Source organism: Protopterus annectens, chromosome 2.part1, assembly GCF_019279795.1.
Source record: "Protopterus annectens isolate FY-2018-M chromosome 2.part1, PAN1.0, whole genome shotgun sequence".
In the NCBI taxonomy this organism is placed as follows: domain Eukaryota; kingdom Metazoa; phylum Chordata; order Ceratodontiformes; family Protopteridae; genus Protopterus; species Protopterus annectens.
Window position 1 is genome coordinate 139,651,853 of NC_056729.1, and position 20,000 is coordinate 139,671,852.

Here is a 20,000-nt window from a genome sequence, read left to right on the forward strand (position 1 = left end):
TGTTACTGATTGCATGTTTCCCCATTCAAGGGTGTGGCTAAGTAATTGCAAATGTCCTGATTGCTAGGGTGGCAGTAAGGGAATAAAAAACTGTCAAGGCTGCCTGAATAGTGGCTTCCTCCAGACAACTCTTGCTTGATCCTTGGTGAAATTCCTAAGTAAGGGAACAAACAGGCCATATCCATTTGGATTGGGCTTGATAATTGACAGGCATGGAAGCAAAAATGAGACAGAAAAAAATGCTGCCTGCATTGTAAATAAATGTAGTTTATTATCAGTATACTAAGTGCAGTAGGATTACACAGGCGAATTACTACATTATTTCTCAATGATCAAACTCTATGTTGTAGATTTGAGCATGTTATATTCAACTAATTAAACAAAACATATTTATTCCCTGTCATAATCATTTCCAACCTCTGTTCTTATTTAATCATGTTTAATCAGGTTTTATTAAAATAAAGTTTGATTTTTAAAGCACATTTTAGTTAGCATTGATTGTCCAGAATTTGTAAACTTAAGACATTTAAAATCTGCCTTATTTTCATTATGCAGTTTTGTGTGTGTGTGTGTGTGTGTGTGTGTGTGTGTGTGTGTGTGTGTGTGTGTTGCAGTCTTATTCACAATGTTATTAAGCAGAAGATATTGGTTCTTTGTTGTGTTTTAATGCTGCACTTCAAAATGTTTGCTTAAATTTTACCAGCTATTCAGTCAAAGTTTCTTTTATTCAGAATAAAACAGTGGTTGCTTATGAGATGCTGGAATGAAACATTATTTTTTCTTGTTTTGCAGCACACTTAATAATAACAACATCACACGGCTTTCAGTGGCAAGTTTCAACCACATGCCCAAACTCAGAACCTTGTAAGTAAAAAGTCATGTTTTGCATTCTCCACCAGGGCCAACATCACCAGTTCCACTAGCTAGCAACACATCAGTACTTCATAGCCTTCACTAACACATTTGACATAACTGGTTATACATAACTAATTACATTCAGCTGATTATACACTGAAGCTAATAATATAATGTAACATGTCAAAACATCAGTGTTCTCGTAAAGGCGTGTGTTCTTGGAATCTGGTAGAAGATCTGCAGTTCTTTCTATTATAAATGAAATTTGGATAATCTGATCTATGGTATTCAGGCATCATTGTATTATAATTTTGGATACATTTTTCCAGAATTTGGAAAGGCCATTTTAATTCAATGGAGATTTTTTTTTCTTACTTTTTTCTTTTTTTTTTTTTTTTTTTTTTTTTTTTTTTTTTTATCATTGTTTAATTACTGCAATGCAGGCAGACCTAATTAGACTAAACTGACCCCTGAAAATGTATCTGATGTAAAATTTGCTTTCTGGCCAGTGTTCCCAGTTTTTAATATCCATTATCCTTATTTCATTAGAATCGACTGCATCAGCTATAAGTTCCCCAATGACATTACTCTGCTACAAACCAATCTGGAAGTAGCAGTTTGATTTATTGTCATGAATGTCCTGTTCTTTACTTTGACAAAACATAAAAGCCAGGCTGAAGCAATTTACCTAATTTAGTATATACATTTGTCCAGTACTTTATTAATGGCAAAGTGCTTTTTGCCACTTGGAAGCAAGCCATGATCTTGAGAAGGTCCCTGCCAACAAAAAAGGTGACTAGCTTAATTCTTTCACTCAATGTCATTTACTTCTTTTAATTTCAGAGATTGCTTTCTATATGGTTCCCAAGGGGTTGTAGGCAGATATGATTATCCCCCTTTCTGTGATTAAACAAAAAGGGAGGCATTCTGAAAAAGACGTAATGAATGTTTTATTCCGAATTATTATTCCGCCTTGTTCAGCAGAAAATTAATGTGAATTGATAAAATGATTTTGGAGGCAGTTTCTATACATAATCATAATTGCATGCTTTGTAGTTTCCAATGTAAGAGAGATCTTCTATTGCAAGATATTTAACCAGTTCTGATATTCCAGTATAATACCATTTTATTGTTATACTGGTTTAGCTTTATACTGATTTACTTAAAAACTGTATAATTCTTGTTGAACTGTCAAATTTTCCTTGTTAACATCATAACATACATGATATAAATAAATAATGTTATTGGAAGAGTTTATTATAATTGGCTTAAAATTACAAATTTCTAAAAAAGTATTAATCACATCTCCATTATCAGTGGAGACCATATATATTGTGATAACAGAATTTTGAAATGGAATTGTTACTGCACTGTCTACAAACTAACAGCTGATGTTGCTTGATTCCTTTTGTAATTATAAAAGAATGATTTATTTTCTCATTTAGCCGACTTCATTCTAACAACTTGTTCTGCGACTGCCACATGGCCTGGCTCTCTGACTGGCTTCGGCAAAGACCACGTGTTGGCCTCTACACCCAGTGTGTTGGTCCCTCTCATTTGAGGGGACACAATGTTGCAGAGGTGCAGAAGAGGGAGTTCATCTGCTCAGGTAAGGTAATAGTTTGAGCTATCGAGAGCAATTTGTACAATACCTTTGTATAAATGCAAAACGTTATCTACAGTTTTTTTTCAGTGTTTGAATAATGAATGCCAAGTGTAGTACAGAGAAATATAGTGAGCCATTGTTTTATAAGCATTTTGCAATATGGCCTCAGCACAGTAGTTCTTTCAGGATAATGGCACGGTCACAACAGAGTGTTATAAAGCAGTATTACACTTGGACTTCAGTGCATTTAGAAGGAAATGTTTCACAACGCCTGTGCGAAAGGCAATATGACAGCTTAACAAAGCACAAGCTGTTTGAAATTTGTCGCCTCACAGTAAGACACTGTCCGGTTCGATTCTCAGCTAGAGCGTCTTCTGCGTGGAGATATGCGTGAATGGGCATACCTTCATTGAAGGTTGTGTGTCAGGGTTGGTAACTCGACACATAAAAATCAACTACCAATCATTAGCGAACTGGAGTTCCGCTGTGGCGACCCCTAACCGGGAAAAGCCGAAAGACACAAACAAAACCAAAGCCACCAGACAAGTTCAAAGTTCTGCTGAATAGCTAGCATACAAAAACTTAAAGTAATTAAATGACACACCAAAACTAATAAAAAAATGTATCAAATATGTACTCATGATGCAGTGCTTTTGTAATCAAGTTGTAACTTCCCACTTTGCTCTCCCCCATTTCCTGAATACTTGACTAGTACAATTGGGGGGGGGGGGGCAAACCCTTCTGCAAACACAGCATTAAACAGTTTATATTTTACCAGTATTAACAAAACAGTATTGGCTTCTTCCAGTCTTATAGAATAGAACATAACATTATACTGAGGAATTCCAAAAAGTAGTAGCACAGAATTTTATTATGAAATTAGAAATTAGAAGTTAATATAGTAAAATAGTTGTTACATACCTATCAATCTGCATCTTAGTCTGCATAAGTTTCTGTAAGTAATTGCTACGTAAATTGTTAATCGCTATGTAATCCAATGTAACTACTGTCTGTTTGTTTTAACTGTGGAGCTTTTCTCCCCGGGCCTCCACTGAAAATGGACCTACGTCCAGTCGGACACTCCCGGTCAACAAATATAAATAAATAAATAAATATAAATAAGTTTCTGTTTGATTAATGGTGATTTTCACACAATTCACTATTAACAGCATTATGTGTGGAGACTTTAGTAAATATACATTTATGAATCTGTACTTTGTTAAGCAGGCATGATTGCTGGTATTAAAGTACTGAAAAATTTTGTTAGCAACTTTCTTGTTAAGCTATTCACTGAAGCACAACTACTGATGTTTGTTTGGTATAGGCATACTTCGTTGTAGCTTTGTGTATCAAAGAAATGATCTTCAAAGATTAGTCCCAGTCCTGCAAGTAACATTCGAAGCATTTTACCGTTACCTGTATCACAGATCTATTACACTGCAAGCAGTGATTCTGCATGCTGGTGTATTTGGGAAAACAGCAAATCTCACACCTGACTGATGAAAGCGTGGATTAAACTGTTTTACACTCATTTTTGAGTCCGCTCTCTGTTGCCTTCAGTGTTTTTTGGTTATTGGTTTTGTTCTACACTGAGTGCTGTTTTTTTTTTGCTTAAATCTCACACCTGACTGAAGATGTCTGTACTGGATTAGCTTGGCTCAGTGTGCTGATAGGCACCATCTCCCTAAAAATATACCATCCTAATGCTGGATGGCAAGGAAAAGCTGAAATAATAATCTTATAAGAAAGACTTTTGGTGACACGCTGTTAATCTCAGACTGACACAGGTATCAGTTGTACTATCTGCTATGACTGCAAATTCACTGTAAGGTTTTGTTAAGCATCACCTTTACTTCAGGAGAGGCAATGCATGTGATTATAAGTCAGGGTTGATGGCATCAGTTGTTAAATGCCAGTTGTACAGTAGTGGTTCATAGTAAGACAACTAACCAAGAACTGTGCCCATGGTTTGCTAACTTTAACCTCCCCCACGTTTCTTTCTCATTATTCTTACTGCATGTCCAGAAGTTACATAACCTCTCTGTATAGCAAGTGCTTGCATACTATTCTGTACAAGCTGCTGTGGCATAGTGGTATTGACATGATATAGCATGTAGAACATACTCGGTTCAAATCCTCCCTCTGCCAAGTTATTTAACAGGGGTCCAGGGAAGTAAATAGCGTGGGAAGAAGTAACCAGGGACTTGTTATGGCTAGGCTTGTATAGGCCCTAGGGCCGAGAGCCTCGTACCGACCTATGAACACTACAGCAGCATAACTGAATTATATTAAACATTTTTCTTTGGGCTGGGAAGTAAGTAGCTGAGAATAATAAGTTTCCCATATGAAGAGTGTGTTGTTGCTGCTGCTGGTTCTAACCCACAAATAACTTACCAGAACAGACATAAATACTGTGATCAAAAAACAGGACCATTTGATGATATTAAAATAAGCACTGCTCCTTATGTTGGCTGTAATTCCATTGCATATGCTTAGTAGTCAAGCAGTCCTCTTGCAAGATCAGTCAGATGATTTATTAATGAGTGATTCAGATAATTTCATTTTCATAAACATGACAGTGAAAGTCGTATTCTTAGCTGTGTGCATATGTGTGTGTTTGTGTGTGTGTGTGTGTGTGTGTGTGTGTGTGTGTGTGTGTGTGTGTGTGTGTGTGTGTGTGTGTGTGTGTGTGTGTGTGTGTATGTGAGTATATGTGCATTATACTGGCAGAAATAGGTATGCACATGTGTACTTCCATGTGCATGCATGTATGTGCATGTACACATGTTTTTGTGTGTGCATGCTATATCTATGTATATGTGTCTGAGTGTGCATTTGTGCATATGCAATTTCTTGCTAGATGGATAAGTTTCAAATCCTTATTCATCCTTATATATATATATATATATATATGTATATATATATATATATATATATATATATATATATATATATATATATATATATAGATATATATATATATATATATTTCTATTTTGGGTTCACAAGCAGAATTACATATCTGTCATCTGGCATTCAACATGCCCAAAGAAATAATGAAGAGCAGCATTGTGGTGCATTCTTCTTGGCACACCTAAATATGCTCTGCTGATTTCCTTAGCACTCTGAGCATATCTTATGTTCATTTCTTCAGCACACTGAGTACATTTTCCATTCTCTTCCTCAACACACTAAACTGCTTTGCTTACTAACTTAGCACATACACACAGATTTGTCCGTATATTTATATATGGATACATACACACAGAGTTATAGACATAAATATAGATATAGGGATATATGCTAGTACATTAAATAGTAAAATGTTCATAATATTGGCCATCTATAATGCCAGCAAAATTGACAGAAGAATCGTATGATTGACTCTGCTGGCGTCACTGTGTGACCTCCCTGACTTTCACAGAACAGCAGGAAGTGCGGATTTGCCCTTACTCTCCTACTGTGTAAATCATACTAATCACTGTATAAAAACCCAGTTTGTATAAATAATTTGCAGGCAGTGATGGGTGCTTTTTGTGTTTTTGTTTTTTTGGGGGTTTTTTTGTTTTGTTTTTGGGCTTTTCTTTGGTATTTTGATGTCCAGTCTTTTGGAAATTATGTTTTTAAGTTTGTTTTTTGCTACTTTGATGTTTTGAAATATATATCCATATACATACGTATGTATATATATATATATATATATATATATATATATATGTATATATTTATCTGTGTGTGTGTGTGTGTGTGTGTGTGTGTGTGTGTGTGTGTGTGTGTGTGTGTGTGATTCTCTCATCAAACATCAAACACTCAAAAAAGTGTGAACATAAAAAGAGTGATCATTTTAGAAGGAATTAAAAATTATCAAAAACAAGACAAACAAAAGTGATTTTTTTTGCATGGGTCAAGCCCTCTGTACCATCCACACCCCTGCTAATTATAGATATCAACTCCGAGATTGCACAATTGCCGGGTAAGGGTAACCTCCCTTATCCTACTGCAGTGCAATCTCATTCAAAAGGCTCCCAAGAAAACCACCATTTAAGAGAACACTTGTGTGTTTTTTTTTTTTTTTGCATCAGGAAAAACATTCACTCATATGAGTGTTTATTCTTGTAAATTGTAACCATATATTTATAGATATATACACATGCATACACACACATTCACACACACACACACAGACACACACACACACACACACACACACACACACACACACACACACACACACACACACACGCACACACACACAAAGAAGCAGACACAGACAGACAGACAGATAAATGAGAACAGAGGACGTGCTGTAGTCCATCACCTCAATCCACTTACAGGAGCACAATCCTGTATTGAACATAATACATGAAGCAGCCAAAGAAAGAAGAGCAAAATGAAAATACACACACATGTTCCTTTTCAAGTCAGAACCCAGATCAACTGCTACATCATCTGTAATCTTTATAGACAGAGGTCCTCATCCAAGCACAGGAACATAGTAGGACAGTGCATGTTTCACCTGAAACATGAATTTATATGTAACAGATCACCATTCTGGCTGCTCTTAAAGTAACCTAATGAAGAAGCTGCAATCTGCCTCATGGTTACGGGTCATCAGTTTTCTTCTTGCAAACATGATACACACTGCCTAATAAACAGGAGCACAGGAAGCACATTAATATGATACACACTGCCTAATAAACAGGAGCACAGGAAGCACATTAACATGATAGACACAGCCTAATAAATAGAGTACAAGAAGCACATTAACATGATACACACTGCCTAATAAACAGGAGCACAGGAAGCACATTAATATGATACACACTGCCCAATAAACAGGAGCACAGGAAGCACATTAACATGATAGACACAGCCTAATAAATAGGAGCACAAGAAGCACATTAACATGATACACGCTGCCTAATAAACAGGAGCACAGGAAGCACATTAATATGATACACACTGCCTAATAAACAGGAGCACAGGAAGCACATTAATATGATACACACTGCCTAATAAACAGGAGCACAGGAAGCACATTAACATGATAGACACAGCCTAATAAATAGGAGCACAAGAAGCACATTAACATGATACACACTGCCTAATAAACAGGAGCACAGGAAGCACATTAATATGATACACACTGCCTAATAAACAGGAGCACAGGAAGCACATTAACATGATAGACACAGCCTAATAAATAGGAGTACAAGAAGCACATTAACATGATACACGCTGCCTAATAAACAGGAGCACAGGAAGCACATTAACATGATAGACACAGCCCTATTAAATAGGAGCACAAGAAGCACATTAACATGATACACACAGCCTGATAAATAGGAGCACATGAAGCACATAAATGCATCTCCTTAATCCAGGTGCAGGAGCACTTTCTACTCCATGCCAAAGGGGTGATGCCTCAATCCACACCTCAGTCCAGGAACAGGAGTACATTCTACCCCATGCCAAATGGGTGGTGCCTCAATCCAGGACCAGGAGCACTTTCTACCCTATGCCAAAGGGGTGGTGTCTCAATTCAGATACAGGAGCACATTCTACCCCATGCCAAAGGGGTTGTGCTTCAATCCAGGTACAGGAGCACATTCTACTCCATGCTAAAGGGGTGGTGCCTCAATCCAGGTACAGGAGCACATTCTACCCCATGCCAAAGGGGTGTTGCCTCAATCTAGGTACAGGAGAACATTCTACCCCATGCTAAAGGGGTGTTGCCTCAATCCAGGTTTCAGTCCAGGTACAGGAGTACATTCTACCCCATGCCAAAGGGGTGGTACCTCAATCCAGGTAAAAGGAGCACATTCTACCCCATGCCAAAGGGGTGGTACCTCAATCCAGGTAAAAGGAGCACATTCTACCCCATGCCAAAGGGGTGGTGCCTCAGTCCAGGTACAGGAGCATATTCTACCCCATGCCAAAGGGGTGGTGCCTCAATCCAGGTTCAGGAGCACATTCTACCCCAGGCCAAAGGGATGTTGCCTCAGTCCAGGTACATGAGCACATTCTACCCCATGCCAAAGGGGTGGTGCCTCAATCCAGGTGCAGGAGTACATTGCTGTACTGAAACCAACATATTTCTAGCCATTAAACATCATAGCATTAATCTGCTTAAGTATTGTCAACCGACAAACATTTACTTTTTAGTGAATATCTATAAATCTTAAGTGTGTACCTGTCAAAATAGAAAACACATTTGTAGAACTCATGTATGAAGAAATACATACTTTGGAATTGTCCATAATCTGTTCTCTTCCAAAAAATGTATTAACAAAACTGACAGCTAGGGCTTGTATACAGGACAAAAAGGATGACTTCATGTACATTCAGAGATAGGAAGGTAAATAGACAGATTGATTTGTGTATGTGTGTGTATGTGTGTGTGTGTGTGTGTGTGTGTGTGTGTGTGTGTGTGTGTGTGTGTGTGTGTGCGTGCGTGCGTGCGTGTGTGTGTGTGTGTGTGTGTGTGTGTGTGTGTGTTTGCTGAATGTGAAAATCAAGTAATTTTGTTGTGTGTGCTTTTAAAATATTAATAATGCTAAGAGCTTTCAGGACAGCTGATGTTTTTCCATGTAGTATTGCAGATATTTTTCTTTTTATTTACAATTCAGAATATTAGGAAAATATTGAAATGAATTATATATTGTATCATTTTGTTTGAGCTATTTATATACAGACAGTTGAGGAAATGTAGGCATCAGATGCTGAAAATAAGGTATTGCGCATATATTTTTCTTAATCTTTGACATATAATGTTGACATATTCCTAAACTGTAATCCCTAAAATGACTTTAATATATATATTTGTGCTGTTCCAAATCTAATGAACATATGTTGCAATAGGATTTAAAATAGCAATGGTTTGGATTATTTCTATAAACAGCCAATAGATAAGTTTCCAAAATACAGTGACTGTGGATTATTTTTTTTTATTTTATTTTTGTAATTTATACTTATTTACAGACTTGGTAAAACCAATTGAAACAAGTGTTTCTTCTCAGCGTTGACTCAGAAGAATTATTTGGTTGGCAGTAAGCGAACAGAAAATAAAGCAATCAAGCCTAGCACTTTAGCATCCAAGTTATGGCTGTAATCCTCAGTACTGAACTTTGGCTCGCTTATGTGTGGTCAAGGTGAAAGTCATCCCACATCAGAGTAATCTTTTTGAATTCAGAAACAGCCCTAACAGGATGGTGAGAGGTGCTCTAGCACAAAGACGTGCAGCACCATGTAGGGCTGGTTCATCAGCAATGTTTAATGCAAATGAGGCAGTCTGGGAAAGAAGTATATGCTAATTATTCATGTGTTCTTTCTCCTGGAACCATCTCCAGGAAGGCTTCTGAAGGTGATTTTTTTTCTCAGTAAACATCTTTATTAAATTATCACATATGACATAGGCAATCTTACATTTCTATAAATGAAAAACAAACAACATTGACACCCTTCTAGTTGCAAACATTATGCATCACAGACACCATTGAAACAACTGTAGTGGCAAATATTATCCAGTCATTCTCAGTTAAGCATTATATGGCTCATTCAAATCCTGCCTGCTAAACCTCGTTCCTTTGCTGCATATATTCTTCCCACGATTCCCATTTTTTCTATGTACACAACCTTTTCTAAAGATGCCAATTCCAGTTGTTTTATCTCTGTTAATATATTCACTACTTCTAGTAAAGTTGGTCTAGACTTTGATTTCCATTTTCTAGTAATTGCTGTTTTGGCAGCCACCATAATTAGATTCAGCAAGGCCTTACTACGTCTAGATAATTCCAAATCTGTATCATAGCTCAAAAAAATCATCTCCCCAGTCAATCCAGTCCACTCACCCAGCAACTCCGACAGAGTGGCTCGCAGGGAATTCCTAAAGTCTGTCAGATCATTACACTCCCAAAAAATATGTTGCCAGCCACCTCTTTCTTCCCCATCATACCCCCAATATTTGTTATCCACCTGAGGAAAAATTCTTTGGAGTCTACTTGGGGTATAAAAATACATATACATATATCTCCCCATTGTGTCTTTGTGAATTGCTTATTCAATCACTCCTCCCAATCCTTTCTCTAACTGATTCTTATTATTATCATGCAATATTTTATATGCTCTACTAATTATTCCTTTTTGTTTATCTACTGAAATTAAAAATAATACAGGGATCATGGAGTTAGGTGGGCCACTAGACACCAGAGTTACTATAAATGCTAGCGTCATAATGGCATCTACAGCAGTACAGGGATAGGGAGGTGAGAGGAAGCCACCAGGGAGTTCTGTGAACTCTTGGGGTATAATGACACGTGTACTACTAATGAGATGGGTGGGACAACTCAGGGACAGGTATGCAGACTATGGTGTGTTTGTTTGCATGTGTGTGTATGTGTGTGTGTGTGTGTGTGTGTGTGTGTGTGTGTGTGTGTGTGTGTGTGTGTGTGTGTGTGTGTGTGTGCGTGTGTGTGCGTGTGTGTGTGCATGTGTGTGCGTGTGTGTGTGTGTGTGTGTGTGTGTGTGTGTGTGTGTGTGTTTTTGCGTGCATGGGCATGCTTGCATGTGTGTAAGTGCATGAGTCCGTGCGTACATGTGTGTGTGTTGTGTGTGTGCGTGCATGTGCATGCATGTGTGTGTGTGTGTGTAAGTGCATGAGTCTGTGCGTGCATATGTGTGTGTTTTAAGTGTGTGCATGCATGTGTGTGCATGTGTGCATTTGTGTATGGGAGAGATTTTGAGATTGGCCAGTGACTCTCCCCCTGGCCTTAATAGTATGGTTAGTATTAAACCAATACTGATTAAGCTTAGTAGAACTAAGTTGTGATACAGTTTCACACATCATGCATTACATGCATCAAATGCATTGCTTTTATTTATTTTAATAATTTTGTTAATACCTTATATGTATTGAATGTGTAGTTTAAATTTTAACTGTGTCCTTATTTTTATTTTTATTTACTTTTTGTCATGTTTTAAATATAAGTCATGTGATTTTGGCTGCCAGTCATATGACTTTTGTTGGACCTATATATACAGAGAATGTACTCATGTATTCTAGTTTTGACAAAGGATTATATCCGAAAGCTCTGCTCGATATTAAAGTGTTTTTTTCCTACTGATGTTTTGTTTTTGCTTTGCTATATGATGCAGCCACAGCAGTTAACTTCTACACGCTGATCTGCATGTCACAGTAATAACTACAGTTCAGGACAAATAGCTAATAATTAGCTCGTTACACATTTCAGCTAACATACATCTGAATCATAAAATACTATGTCAAGGGAGCAGGGCCTTTATATCGTCAGTTATCTGGCCTCCTCATGGATTCCCAAATAAGTATGTGTGCAGGAAATAATTCACTTCTTTAGGGAGATTTCTTCCTTCTTCGAGTTGGTATATATAAGTTCAAGAGATGTAGGAGGCTTGCCCCCCAGCAAAAAAAAAATGTTTAAAGTTAATTTATTCACCCTTCTGTGTTTCAGACATTATTTCCTGAAAGTTTTGGCTCCTCAGCACACTGGAACTCAGTCTTTCATAGTAGAACCCTAAACTTCTAAAGGTTAATGTTAAACCAGATAAAATAAAAAGAACATATTACTGAAATGAACACAACATCCAAATATGCTATTGCATAAGTTATCAGTTCATTCTAGGGTAAAACTGTTTGTGTTGAGTTCTTAACAAATTGGTGGTATAAATGCTCTCGTCTTTGTAGTCACCTGGTCTTGGCTGGGACTTTCAGTGGAGACTAGCTGCTGAAGACACCTGAACCAGTTGCTTTGTTACTCAGTTAATTAAAGGACATCTTAAGTTGAACAAGTGTTCATTTGTTCTGTGAAAGATTAAGTCCAAGTCTACTTAATAAGTATTAACTGTGGTGTTACAGCCAGAAAAGGCATTTAATATACAGCCTTTCATACAGAGAAAATACAAGTAGCTAATATCTCTGCCATTTCTGTAACTCCTTAAGTATCACACCAGCTTACCACTACTTATAAAAACAGTGACTTGCTACAAGAAATACTTAATGTGTGCTATAACATGCTCTTAGAACTAATTTATTTTGAAAATCCATTTTAGTCATATGGTAAAACAACTTATAGTCATTTGATGTTCCAGAGTTTATTTCACTACTTTCACAGAATATTGTTATAGCCTTTTTGGGCCCCAGACTTAGCCATAACATCCCCATCTGTGTTATATCACTTTGTCTGCAATATATTATACGTAAGGATCTGTATAAATGCCTTCTCATAAACCATGTATTAATTTCCTCTTTTTTAGTGAACGACTGAATTATTAATTCTCATATGTTTATCCTGAGATGTGTGAAATTATGACAGATAAGTAGCCACAAGGATTGCATTTTAAAGCTTTCCTCATACAGCAGGTCCTCATATTTTTATCCTAATAAATGTGAAATTATACAGATAAGTAGCCACAAGTATCACATGCTGAAGCTTTCTTCATACATTTTTTTCTATCTTCTTAATGCATGTTTTCTCTTTAAGTATTTGAAGGGCATTATCAGCAAGAGAAATTATAGTTTAATTGGCTGACTAATCCAGTATTTCCCATATTCTTCCATTGCTATATATGTTCTCATTTCTGCAAGGCTGTTCTTAATGTATATGCAATATTTTGTCTTCCTTGCTGGTACCAATAAAAATTGGTGCAGTACATAGGGTCATAGATAAGTACTAGGCTACCCTTGTGAGCCATATTATAAAAATTGATGCAGTACATAGGGTCCTAGATAAGTACTAGGCTACCCTTGTGAGCCATATTATAAAAATTGGTGCAGTACATAGGGTCCTAGATAAGTACTAGGCTACCCTCGCGAGCCATATTATAAAAATTGGTGCAGTACATAGGGTCCTAGATAAGTACTAGGCTAGCCTCGCGAGCCATATTATAAAAATTGGTGCAGTACATAGGGTCCTAGATAAGTACTAGGCTACCCTCGCGAGCCATATTATAAAAATTGGTGCAGTACATAGGGTCCTAGATAAGTACTAGGCTACCCTCGCGAGCCATATTATAAAGGTTGGTGCAGTACATAGGGTCCTAGATAAGTATTAGGCTACCCTCGCGAGCCATATTAAGACTAGCTAGTTTCCCTTTTTGTGCTTGAACTAGCGTGTCCTATTTGGTTATAGAATGGCCTTACCCATCCCATGGTCAATATTATATATTACCCCTAATATGAATAACTGGGACCATACCATATTTAATTTTAGGTGAACCAAGTTTTGGATAAAGCATTTAGTAGCTGCCTCTGTAGTACAGGGGGCAATCCTGTGGTAAATTTTGTTTTTCCCATCCATAGATCTAAGTTATGCTTGAATATGGACAGGGATGAACTTCATTTTATGTGGATGGGGAGTCTGTTCCACAGCAGCCATGTTGTCTGTGAGCTACACCTGTCCCTCCAAACCATTCTGTTTGTATTGGAGAAAAGATTTTGATCCCTAGACTGACTATTTCTGACGCCAATTGACTAGCTGATGTGCAGTAACTCCATCATCATTGGGTTGCTGGATGACTTGTATGACAGACACAGGTCACCTCTTAGCAGGCTGTCGGATACCTGGTATAGTGACAGTGTTTTGAGTGGGTCCATGTAGGACATGTTGTTTAGACCTTGCATCCATTTAGTACAATATCTCTTTGGGCATTCCAGTTGTTGCATGTGTCAGGATAGATACATGCCAAATGGGGCATTATATTCAATGACTAGTCTAATGAGAGCTGAGTAAAGGGGAGAATGACATCCCTAGATCGAAACACAACCCCTTTGTTTATAAACTGTGCAATGTAGGACTTTCTTACAACAACAGACACATTTTGGTCAAATGTTAAGTCACTGTCCACATAAATTCCAAAATCCCAAGCAACTGGATCAACTCTTAGGGACATATTGTTAATGCAGTAGTTATCTGGGGTAGATGACTTCCCAAAGGATATGATAATGCTTTTCTTTGGCAATTAGTTTCAGTCCATAACTTTGGAACCAGTTATTTACTTGGAACAAACTTCCCTGCACAATGTCTAAGTCATTTGGAGATTCATTGACTGCTTCTAATTTCCAATCATCTGCAAACTTAGTCAGCCAGATCCCATTGGCTTTTACTTCAGAAAAGTAGATGCCAAACAGGAGATGTCCCAGAACTGAACCCTGGGGGACTCCACTGGTAACTGGTCTCTTTGTGGAGGTAGCTTCCCTTATTTTGATTATCTGCATCTGTGAACCAGTTGGCCATCCATCAGGTGACACAGGGTTTTCTTCCCAGTTTATCTTTTCTACTATGTCTAAGTGGGGAACAGTGTCAAAAGCTTTGGCCAGGTCGAGGTATGCTGTGTGTACTATTTAAAAGTCTCTCTTAAAGAATCCTTTAACCACTGAAAAGCCCCTCACCCCATATCTGGAACAAGAAAATAGTAATTATGATGAACTGCTGCTGTTCACTGAGATACTTAGAGTATGCTATTGATTGAATTATTCACTGCATCATCTTGTGTTCACTGAGATACTTAGAGTATGCTATTGATTGAATTATTAACTGCATCATCTTGTTGCAGTATATATACTGGGTATTTTGCATAAAATGCTAAAGTCTTTCTGACATCCATATTACAGTTAACGACAAATGAATCTATTCTTTCTCATTAGAATTACTAATGTTTTATACGTTTCTTCTTACTGTTATTCTCTATGCATGTTATGATAAGTAAGCTTGCTGTGTTCAGTATTTTTTTTATTTTGTACAACTTCACGCCATACTGTGTAGCTTATCAACACATCACAGAATTCTGAATACTCCTTTCTTATTCACAAAAGTCCTATAATATGTTGCATTCCCTTCTGAGATTGTGAAGTTATACTTATATACAGTATTTAGTACACTTGTCAAATGGCATGTGGTGCCTTGCAGTACATTCTGAGTGTGACAGTAGACTTGTAATAATTTAAAAGTGCTATTCTCTGATAAATTTGCATTCAGATATTGTATCCATTTAGTTCCTTCAATACAAAAAACATGAACTCTCCAATCATCCTGTGCATGTATTCCATGAACCCAAGACTGTATTGAATGCCAAGTCTTATAAAATCAAAAAAAAAAAAAAAAAAAAAAAAACATGGAAATCTTGAAGAACATGATTCATGGCCTGCTTATTTTTCATTGACCTGTAAAATACATTGAAGTCTCGTAGGAAAAGGCATCAGATAAATTTTGTTCATTAGACACAATAATCAGTTACTATGTGGGAGTTTTTATATGGTTGTATTTTGTGATACTGAACTAGGTAGTACAATGTAAGACATCGTAAGGAAATTATTGATTTAAGTGACTACCATCTGTGCAGCATGGCATGTCATTCAAAACTGCAGATTAGTCAGTGGAGTTTGCCAGGAGGGAGTCATCCTTTCCCCTTAGGTATACTGACCTTGAAATCGATTAAAACTAATGGGAAAGACAGGGAGTACAAGCCTCCTCTAAGGAGGTTGTTTGGGGGGGGGGGGCTTCAACTCCCATGGAAAACAATTCAAATGCAATTTAATAAAGTTGGCTTCTTTCAAAATGCAGTTCTGAGAACTTCCTTTTTGAATAGTCATCCTTGGAGCTTTGTCACTGCTAAAAGAGGAATAAGCATGGTTAGTTAGAAAACCTGGCTGCAGTAGTGTTTTCTCCAAACCAGGCAGAGTTTATTTTGATTTATTTTTTACTTACTGCCTTACTTGTTTATGTGTAAGACAAGTGAGAAGCCTGCTCTAGACTGCATGTTAATAACATTCAGTGGTACATTTCTTCACCATTTTGTGCACCATTTTGATTCAACGTGCTTAAAATAAGCTTGATGGCATTACATCTCTTTAACACAACCCTAAGTACATTGTACAGCAAATACTTTTGAAGATGAGAGAGCTGTGTACTTTGCCCTTGTTCCCTAACTGTTATTAAATACCAAAAATGTCTTTCTCAGCAGGTTAACGACTATGGATTTTTTTGTAGCATTTCTGTTATAAACATCCATATTACAGCATTGCACAGGAATATTAGTTAAATTCTTGGGGTAGTGCACTCTGCAGACAGTATTGCAGTAAGCTAGCAAATATCACATTGGTAGATTTAGAAATAATAAATATTTTCAAGTATGAGAACACTTGTGAAGTCTAGCAAAAGTATTGAGGGCATGCATGTGATATAATATGTTGGAGAAGTCAGTAGTTTATGTAGCTTGTACTAAAAGTATGCAATAAACATTTTGTAGCCTGCACCGTTAAGTTAATATTATTTTTGTAACAGTCCCGCATTGACCTTTATAATAACTAATTTGTAGAGCATGCATGTGCTTATCTCTATAATGTCTTGCTATTCTAGTTGCATTATGATGCATGAATTCTAAATGTATTTGTATGTTCTTGGTGTTCATTGTGAGAGCATAGCAGAATTCATGCTACAGAGATGGGCACAATCCTGCCCTTTCCCCCATGATGTTCTGTCACTTTCATCGTACAGAATAACTAGCAGAAAACTTTTCTTTTGCACTCACCTTAGAAGTATGATGGAGGCGATGGATTACATATTGTTAATGGTTAGCAGAATGCCATCCTCTCATTGTGAATGTAACACTTTAGTAATGCATGTGTACAACTGTTGGCTGTTACAAATGTTCACAAAGAAATGCAATACCATACTGTTTAAGACACAAATAGCACTTTTGGTGACATGGTCAGACATTATTCACTAAACAGTATTCACCGTGGTTATGCCTGTTAGTGATCTCATGTATACTGGATACTTTAGATATGAAATATTACCAACAAATAAGGAAAAGGCATGGAGATATTGATAAATCATCCACCATTATTAATTCTTGGCTTCCAGCTTGCCTAATCACTGCCCTCTAGAGGAGGGGAAGAACACTGGCATTATTTATAAGTGCCATCCAGTGAACTATTTTGTTTAGTTATTTCTTAGTGTTTAATATGAACTACGTTGTCTGTTAAGAATATGTTCTGAATTTATTACACCGTGTGACAATTTTCCCTGTTTATCTTTCATTTCCCCTTTATAGTAAAAAATATTAGCATTATGTGATATTGTAATGGCAGATTCTTTCATTTCCTCTTTATAGTAAAAAATATTAGCATTATGTGATATTGCAATGGCAGACATATGTTAGACAATTGTATATGATGTCCCCACTAATAAGTACGCTATTTTGTTTTGATGAGTATTAACTTGTTTGGTATGGAGTTAACATCTGTATGATATGTTTCATGGATAGCTATAATGCATTACTAAGGATAAGTTCATTTTTGTTTCAAAGGGTAGAACAAGGATATGATGTATTTCATTCCAGATTTGAAACCAGACCACCGCAGTGTGCTTTGTAGTAAATGCTTTTCTAATTATTTAAAGTCTCCTATCAAAATTTATAAAATTTGTTACTCAGATTGTTTTCCTTTGTGCATGAAACCCTGGTAGGCCATTTCTTTTGACTGCTAAATCATTTATGTATAAATCTGATTGCTGATTTCATTTCATTTGGGATTTATATACTGGTGCGTATGAAATCTTTGTTATTTTAGCAGTAATTCATTTTCTGCATGGAAGCATAACATTCAACTGTTAATTTAATAGTTACCTTTTCTTTTTAGTTCAGAATAGCAGAAGTATTTCCTAAAATCTTTGTCTGAATTATAATAGAGTCCATAGTGGATGGTTTTATCTGCACTCTTTATCATACACATGCTACAACATTACATTAGTGATATGTGATGCATGATGTGTATGATTTTTAAACTTTATTTTTTGGCTAATGAAAATGCATCTGCAAAGACAAATTGAATTCACTCCGACTTGTATCAAGAAACATACAAGGCAGATAAACTGGAATGACCGTGTCATCAGTAGGTTCAAAGCATTAAGCTTGCAACATTTGATTGCTTTTGCACCAGTTATTGCTGCCTGAGTCAGCACTCTGAAAAATATATAGACGTCACATACGACAAAGGGAACTGCAGGGTGAGAAAGTGATTTAAACACTAAATGAATAGCCATCAAGTACATTGAATCCAGAACAGATTCAGCAGCTAATAGAATTATACCTTATCATTGAAGTATCTGTGTTTTGGTGACTGAAGCTATGGTAGATGAATAAGCCAGTGGTTCACTGTAATTATCTCACATACATTCCTGCAATTTTTTTTTTTTTTACTAAAGTCTTAATTAAGGAAGTTTAAGAATAACAATACTTGTTGTACTTGAGTCTAACACTGGATGTTATGATCTGTTTTTTGCTGTTTACCTATTGAACAAATATATAAATTCTTATGTATGTATGCATGCATGGATATCTTTATATATTTCATTTATTTATTTATTTTATTTCAGGTCATCAGTCTTTCATGGCATCCTCCTGTAGTGTTCTGCAGTGCCCTGCGTCCTGCACGTGTAGCAATAACATTGTAGACTGTCGTGGGAAGGGACTACCAGAGATTCCAACCAACCTTCCTGACACCATTACTGAAATGTAAGCTATTATCAGCAGTATCTTATGTTAAATGACGCACTGTATTTATTAATTCATGTAGTACTTATACAAAATGAAAAGTTCTTATTGAGTGACTACCGTTTAGTCCTTTAAGCAGGGGGGAGTAAACATACAGAAACAATGCCACTGTACCATAGCTTAATCTTCTTCTTCTCATAGCTTAATAATTTCAGAAAATAGAGCAGCAATTTGCATAAATGACAGAATATAGTCATATTTCATGAAATCATTTACATTAAACATTTTTTTTAAAAAAAAGGACAGTATAGTATAATCTTTTATTTTATCCTTGCAGAAGTCGCACCACACAAAAAGAAAAAGTCTACAGCCCTTAATTTTAAATTCATGTCCCTGATACAATAAATGAGTACGTTTCTTTTTCTTCTTCACAGCATCAGTGCTATTACATTTATTTATGACATTTTGTGTCAAACAGTATAAATGCTACTTGAGCAGAATGAGAAAGGTTTATTTATATTTAAGTTTCTGTTTCTTCATTAGCAACGGGTTCATTTGAAATGACAAAGGGTTAAAATAATGTAATGGAACAGTTAAATTCATAGCACTGATTGGTTGTTGACATTGACCTTTAGAACAAGAATTTTCAGAATACTTGTAAAATCAATGAGTTCCATGTTTCTATGGTGTTTAGAATTAATCTGATTTGGGTCTAAAATATGCATGGAGTCTGAGGCTGCAAAAGATAGAAGTTTTATGGTGACCGAAGGGAACCTTATATGTGTTTGATGTATTTACTAATATAGAATTGCAGGAAAACACTTCAGTAACTGTAAACCATGTTTTTTATTAAGCAAGTTTGATTGCTTCTGTACTGCTTACACATTGGTTACTAGAAAGTGAAGCTTCATTATAAGTGACCTAAACCTTTTATGGAGTAAACAAAAGAAAGGCTGCTGTGTGCAGCAAAACCATTTTCTCGGTATAATGCCTTCAAAGAAATGCATATAAATAG

General features: G+C 36.4%; 1 protein-coding gene across 7 annotated transcripts in view; it reads left to right on the forward strand.

Annotated features, from left to right (window-relative positions):
* Positions 1 to 20,000, forward strand: part of SLIT2 (slit guidance ligand 2) — a 1,414,056-nt gene that overhangs the window by 947,571 nt on the left and 446,485 nt on the right. For all 7 annotated transcript variants that reach the window (XM_044062070.1, XM_044062072.1, XM_044062071.1 and 4 more), the window contains exons 7-9: positions 793 to 864; positions 2,301 to 2,464; positions 18,868 to 19,006. In XM_044062070.1, coding sequence (XP_043918005.1) covers positions 793 to 864; positions 2,301 to 2,464; positions 18,868 to 19,006 — 375 coding nt within the window. The remainder of the gene's footprint in view (positions 1 to 792; positions 865 to 2,300; positions 2,465 to 18,867; positions 19,007 to 20,000) is intronic.